This window comes from Gymnodraco acuticeps, unplaced genomic scaffold (assembly GCF_902827175.1).
Source record: "Gymnodraco acuticeps unplaced genomic scaffold, fGymAcu1.1, whole genome shotgun sequence".
NCBI classification, from domain to species: Eukaryota; Metazoa; Chordata; class Actinopteri; order Perciformes; family Bathydraconidae; genus Gymnodraco; species Gymnodraco acuticeps.
This window is the reverse complement of record NW_022991154.1, coordinates 29,761-36,988: the sequence shown is the minus strand read 5'-3', so window position 1 is coordinate 36,988 and position 7,228 is coordinate 29,761. Positions and strand designations below refer to the sequence as shown.

The 7,228-nt window shown below is 38.6% G+C and overlaps 1 protein-coding gene across 1 annotated transcript; it reads right to left on the bottom strand.

Annotated features, from left to right (window-relative positions):
* Positions 1–210: 210 nt before the first annotated feature.
* dnajc19 (DnaJ (Hsp40) homolog, subfamily C, member 19) lies at positions 211–6,093 on the bottom strand. The gene is made up of 6 exons (XM_034237390.1): positions 5,957–6,093; positions 5,499–5,550; positions 1,941–2,014; positions 1,702–1,781; positions 576–646; positions 211–383 (listed from the first exon to the last, which is right to left on the bottom strand). Exons 1-6 carry the CDS (start codon positions 5,957–5,959, stop codon positions 313–315), a joined length of 351 nt encoding a protein of 116 aa, XP_034093281.1. The 5' UTR covers positions 5,960–6,093; the 3' UTR covers positions 211–312.
* Positions 6,094–7,228: the final 1,135 nt, after the last annotated feature.

Below are 7,228 nucleotides of genomic sequence, written 5' to 3'. Positions count from 1 at the left end.
GAAATTATATTTAAGTAGCCTAGGTATAGGATCAACCATTTGTGGTAACTATTTATATTTGGCAATTTATTCTAGAAATAGAAGGTCACTTTAGGACGGACCATGTTTATTTTTATTTTAATGATGAATAAAATATAGTTTAAGTCCCCGTTTGTGTAAAAGTATTCAAAGTAAATCTAAAATACAATGAAATATTTAAGTACAATTGCATTGATGATTTGTACAGTGATTTTATTTGAGAACAATCGGTTAGAAAAGTCTGGTAATTGCTCATGTGAGTCAGTGTGGATGAAAAGTATGACTTCATCTCCTCTACTTCTTTCCCGCGGCATCCAAAAAATCCTTTGCTTCGTTTATCTTAGCTGCTAGGTAGGGAGATCCTCCTGTGACACACATTGAGATTCAAGAAAGCCCAAATGAATAATCTGAATCATTGCATACATTTACAAATAATGTAATTTTCAGAAAAACAAGCCGTTTCTCAACAAGAGGGGAAAAGTTATAATGCAGTGTACTGTGAGACATTAAAAGGAAAATACAGGAACCAATGAGAAACTTAAGTAAGCCTTGCTTACCTCTATCTGGATGGTTCAGGGTCATCAGTTTTCTATGTGCCTCTCTGACCTTTATCTTGTTGGCTGTGGGACTGCAAGGGGAACAAAGATACAACATATTATTATAACTATGTGAATGGTGGTGGTTAAGAGTTGATCTGCTGTAATAGTAGGGATGGGTATCGTTAAGGTTTTAATGGTACTACTACTTTTATCCATACCGCTCATCGATCCAGTCTTTTAAATGGTACTTTTATCGGTTCTTTTGGAGAGAGAAATAAGGTAAACTAACTAAACAAATCGTGAACAAAATTAACATTGCTTTTTATGTAAATTAAATACATATTATTTCACATCAAAAGAAACAATGCAAATTGTATTAAATAATCTGATGACAGAATTGTAAACAGAATAGCTGAACTTTAACTAAATAAATAACTCAGTTACCTCTAATCATTAACCCATGTTTGTATCATTTAGTTGACTCCGTGTGTTGCTGCTAGCATACATAACACCTGACTATAACCTGGGGTTATAGAGCTAGAAAGACAGTCAAAAACCATGTATTTCTCCGTCTGGATGTGGAGCACTTTTGCTAAATGTTTAGACAAATTGCTCGTGTTACCGCCCTTACATGCTAAACTCTTATGGTAACAAGCATTGTCCACATCGAGACGGGTAAAGTTTAACCACACCTTTGAGCGCGTTCTCTCCGCCATCTCCTCCGTGTGTGTGTGTTGCTGCATGTAGCAGCCACGTGTGTGTAAACTGCCCCGCCCCCTCGCACACAGACGGGGGAGAGAGAGATCTCTGGATTGGAAAGATCGACGCATTTTGCAGTCTTTTTTCACAAAAAGGATTACAAACGGAGTTGGTGACACTAAAACTGCAATATAATGTTTGTGTAGCATAATATATATGACATATTTTTTTAGATGTCTCCAGTACCGATACAAAGACCGATAACATCGGAGCTTAACGGTACCACGGCCTTTAATAATCCAGCCCCGGGGGCCGTGTAATACCGGGGCTTGGTACCCATCCCTATGTAATAGGGAGTTAAATTGCAGACGACGGCAAAACAGGTTAACATGCAGCAGCCCTTAACCCATTTGACGTACTGTAACATAACTGAGTGTCCACAAACCTGACACCTAAAACCAGGGAAGCTTCTCTCTTGGACATCTTTGGATCAAATCCACCTTTATAGTACCCTCCTCCAAAAGCCTGAAAGAAAGAAAGAAAATGTACATTTCATATCACAACATGATGGGTCCGCCAACTTTACTTACAAACAAGCTAATTAGTCAAAGGTAATGCGAGTACAAGAGATAAACAGCACATAGTCATTTTATTTTGCAGATAAACTTCTGAGCATCTCCTTACTGTTTTTGGGAAGCTCTGAATAGCCATTTTCATCTGAGGCTCCATCTGCTTCATGGCCTTCATGGCATAGCGACCTGAGACAAAGAAGAGGGAAGCATGCAGTATATTTATATCGTGTGATATTAATATTCGTGAGGTCTACTATTTTTAACACTAAAACAAAAAATAAACTGTCATTTTTTAAGTCAGGCTGGGTGTTTTTTATTCCATATGACTATCACTGTATTGCAAACGTAACAAATGATTATATTCAATTCTTATGCATTACATCAGGAAAACAAAGAAATAGACCAAACCTTACTCATGTTGTTAGTTTTAGAAAACGATCATAATCATATTTCTAATTGTGCATATGTCACTCCGGGTTTACTGTGATGTTTAGGGATAATGTCCTGATGTGACATCAGTGTCACAGCAATATTTCTCTCATTTGTTTCATATCAATTTGATCAAGAAATGTTTCTACAACAGGTTAAAAGTAATCAGAATCCCTTTATTCGTCCCACAGAGGGGACATTTACATTTGTTACAGCAGAAAAGAGCCAAAGACAGCTTAATGTTTAACAAAGGACATGTCATGTAAGCATTTTTATTATTGTGTTTTACTTTTAGGCTGTCTGAAGGTATGGACAGCTATCATAGCTACTATACATCACATTAAGAACGATGTACAAATGAAAGTCGGACACAAATATATAATATAAAAGATTTATTTAAGTACGCAATGTTTTGAACAGGCATCCACAGTCTCCTACTTTGTTCGATACCTCCCTGTAAGCGTCACAATATCGACCTCTCACCCACAACCTCACATACGAGTACTGAATGTGCATCAAAGTGATCCTACAGTATGTAGGCAGATATAGCAAAAGATAAACATAAAAGTAAAAGACAAACGAGGCGATCAAAATGTTTATTTCCTGGTAAGTCAACAATGGGTCCTCAATGTACACGCCCCGGATTCATGTGACGAAAATAATAGAATGCCGCCAGTTGTCATGACTCTATTTATACTGTAACACCGTCTTGTCTGCACACTTGTCAAAGCATTAATTCATGATTTTTACTAACCGGTATCAGTATGTAGTTACTTCGGCATCATTTTGAAACGTGTATTACAATTAAATCACGGTAAAATATGTTCATTTTGTTGTAGTTGGTATTTACCATAGTATTTACATGGAGATAAGCCCCGAATATTCGCATCGCTCTAATCGCTCGAGTCTCACCGCGGCTGTCAGCTGTGGTTACTCCTGCCATTCAAACAAGACGCCCTGGAGAGGGGGCGGGGCTTATATCCATGCAAATACTTTGGTAGATACGATACCAACTACAACAAAATGAACATATTTTACTGTGATTTAATTGTAATACACGTTTCAAAATGGTGCCGAAGTAACAACATACTGATACCGGTTAGTAAAAACCATGAATGGATGCTTTGACAAGTCTGCAGACAGACGGCAGGCGAAACACCTTTTAAAATGCGTGTTTTATGAATGGATATTGGATCGATCAGGCTAAACTAACCTGTAGCTGCTCCGTCCACACTCACAACAACGGCATAAAGACATAAATAAAGCAGCGACTGTATTCGCCATGACACAGACAGTCTGTGGTTTGTATATGTTTAACTTTTGTCCAGTTTCTGAACAGATATGAGGAGCTGTGAGCTCACGGCTGATGTTTTGGGACATGTTGCGCTGTCGGGTGCTGACCAATCACGAAGCGCCATTTCTTGACTGGCAGCAAAAACAACCAATCACAGCAGTGCTTCTCTGGCTGGCTCTGTCCAATCACAAACAAGAAGTATTCTCCCTAAAGGAATACCCTTTCCGTATAAGTTGAAATGTTGAAGTGTTTTCTGAAATGCTGTTTTGACTTGCACTTCAGGGCCACCGTAGATAACTAATCAAACTATAACTCTGTAATATATCCACTGTGGAACGATCTGCCCCTGTCGGCTACCACACTGCCTGCTTTTAAATCGCTTCTTAAAACCCACCTCTTCTCCTTAGCGTATTAACATCTTTTAGAGAGTTGCTTTTAAATTGTTTTTACTTGTACTTGTTTTATGGTGTGTGAGCTGAGCTGTGTTGCTTTTTGTATGTTTTGTTTTGGTTATTTGCCTGTACAGCACTTTGGTCTGGAGGTTTAAAGTGCTATATAAATAAAACTGTATTGTATTGCATTGTATATGATACTACTGAATTAAAGCCAACTTAAAAAATGCTGCATTTTGAGAAACTGTTTATCTGGAACTTATTGTCTTCATTTCATGTTTTAAAATAATAACCTCTGTTTATCTTTTCACCAAGCTTCTATTCTAAGTGAAGCATTTACCATTACCGTTACATTATTTGTATGTTTGTCAACTTTGAATTAGTCGTCGTCTCAAGGTGAACTAATTCTAAGTTTAACTTTTCCACATTCTCTGTCAAGGTGATACACAGGGTTGGGTTGTAACGGAATAGGCCTACATGTAACGGCGTTACGTAATCAGAATACAAAAATCAAGTAACTGTATTCAGCTCGCGTTACATTTGAAAAACGAGTAATCTGATTACAGTTACTTTCGTAAACCTGAAGTGAATACATTTTGGATTACTTATTGGAATTATTGGTTGGAAGATTTCCTCACAACATTTAATATTCATTACTAAAGGTACAGCCGAATCATCACAGCGCAAAACCTATTACCGCCGCAGATGGACCAAAAAAGGGAGCGCTTGAAAAAAAATCACGGGTCCGCTCAGTGAAACAATAACAGCGAACAAAAGTCTGCGTTTAAAGTGTGTAGAGGTGTGTGTGGTTAAAACACACCAGCCTGCGGTCGCTCTTTAGCCTTTCTAATGATTCTGAAGGTAAACACAGTGAAGGCGGTGCGTGAAAGGCACGGCGCGCTCCTCTTCTCAGAGGCTGAGTTAACCCTCCCGCTGCCTCAGAGATTTCATGAAGTGATGGAGGTTTTCCTTCTATAAAACAGCTGCGGGCAGCAGATACTGTGAGAGTCACAGACATGAATACATAGATCAAGGCAGACTGGTGCACACACTCTCCTGTTTTGCCGATCCGGTGCTTAAACAAAAATACACCCCTGGCCGAAATGTCCTTAAAAGGATGTCTGAGTTTGACATTTTAATTCATGTCCTGCCAACACTGGCAGGACAGTAGGCGACACGCCCGTTCTAAGCCGTGTCCCTCACTCCTCACATCCCAAACTGCATCCCCAAAAAGTTTATTATGTTGTTACATCGTTTCAGATGTTGTGTTTCAGTTGTGCTCTTGATAAGCCATTAAAACAGTAAAAACACGTTCAGTTTCCTTTTTGTGTCTCCTGTTCACCAAAACATACCCATCTGTGATGGAAAAATAAAGTAATCCAAAAGTAATCTAAAAGTAATGGGAATACGTTACTTTTTTAAGACACGTAACTGTAACTGTATTCGGATTACTTTCAGAGTAATCAGTTAATCAATTCAGTAATCAGTAACTGATTACATTTACAAAGTAACCCTCCCAACCCTGGTCATACAGTATTTATCAACATGGTCTCACCTGCATATCCAGCTGCTGCCAGAGCCAGTCCCACAACCACCATGGAACTGGCCTGGAGATAGTAGAGAAGAGTCAGAAATACATTAGCCTATGTTATTAAATTATAAGGACACACAGTACTTCTATTCACAAGCTGTCATTCCGTCGCAATATAAACAATGCCACATGACCAAGGTAACGCATATGTGTCGAAGCCTATGCAGTTAACGTTCGCTACGTTTATCTTAAAATCACAATGTATTATCTCTTGCCATGCTAATGTTGTAAGCTGGCTAATCAAAGCGTTATATCAGACGTGAGCTGGGTTTGGTCACGTTGTGTTTGGTAATGCAAGTGCATGGAAGGCTAACGTTAGCTTAGCCCTTCAGAACAAACGTTAGTTTTCTTCCAGCAGAGTCGTTATCATGCAGCTGCTTACTGACGTTCTCCCCAGTTCGTAAATAACAAGTCCAACTTACCATGTTTGTGTGTTACGTCTCGTCTCTGTTAAAGATTACGATCATAACTTTTGACCTCTCATGTTTTCGTTGCTGCATGTGTTTGTGACGGAAATAGCGGAGAACTGTCGCAAAGCGTTGACATCCGCTGTTTGCTCTCTGTCAATCCTCCCCTGGTATTCTGTCAACAATTTGAATATCCAGCCCCACCCACGACACTATTTAATCTTCCACACCTGCACTCCAACGTTTGATAGCAAATTCTCCTTCTGAATGCAGGTTAAAGATTGGAGTTTACTTTTTTGGAGGTAATGAAAATCTTATTTTATTTTTCAATGTTGTTACCTTGACAGATAGCTAAGACAGCAGTATATTTCTATGAGGTTCAGCTAAAATGTGGGCACATGTTCTAATGTTAGCTAATGTTATCCTGCATGCAAACATTCACCTTTCCTCTAAAAGGTTGTGTTTTAAAATAACTGCAAACATTTGAAAGGCTACCTATCATTTGGCATACCCATGTTCTTGATATTAACATACATTGCAATGTGTCATTAAGAGGATATAAAGTTGGGGAACGTAGGACCCACCTTATTGATAATGGTATTTGTGGCTAGTTAGCTTTACCTTACTGCATTGCTAATGCTGCAACCATGTAACTTTTGTCCAACAATGTGGCAGTGGCGAGCCGTCAGGGCCCTCTGTGAGGGCCTAAGATATTCTAAAAAATAATATTTGAAAACATACAAAAAAAACATTTTCTTTTAAAATATTTTTTTTTAAATATTTTTGTTGTTACATTTTTCATTAGTTTTACCAAAATAACTTGATTTAATTGTATTTAAAATAACATTTCCAAATAAATAAATCCTTCGAATCTGCCTGTTCAGTTTCTGTTGGAATATGAAGGGTTAAATGCCGTCTCTGCGAGTTACTGTGAAGACGGGAGAGCTTGTTGGTCCCTCTGCACATTCACAGAGGGCCCGCTATAGTAACTCAACCAGTGCCCTAGAGAGATAAGAGTTACGACACTCTTTGATGTCGCCGCCAGCCGGTCACGTGGTTTATGTATGCCGGGATAGTTCAAAACGCACTTCCGTTGCAATGCTTCTCTATGGCAAAAACAGCACAAACATGGTCAAAATAGTCATAGATTAAACCAACGCTGTTATTTTTTAAAGATTGCTTTTATATTTACATGATGTGGTTACACTTTGTATGGATTGGCACTATTTATAAGTTTCGTTATTTAACGATATTTTGAGGGGAAAGTGTGGTAGCACAAGCAGGCTA

Excerpts from the sequence above, each read along its gene's own strand:
- dnajc19 (XM_034237390.1), bottom strand. Across the intron at positions 1,782-1,940 it reads TTCAGAGCTTCCCAAAAACA|GCTTTTGGAGGAGGGTACTA; the intron begins GTAAGGAGATGC and ends TCTTTCTTTCAG. Across the intron at positions 384-575 it reads CCTGAACCATCCAGATAGAG|GAGGATCTCCCTACCTAGCA; the intron begins GTAAGCAAGGCT and ends TGTGTGTCACAG.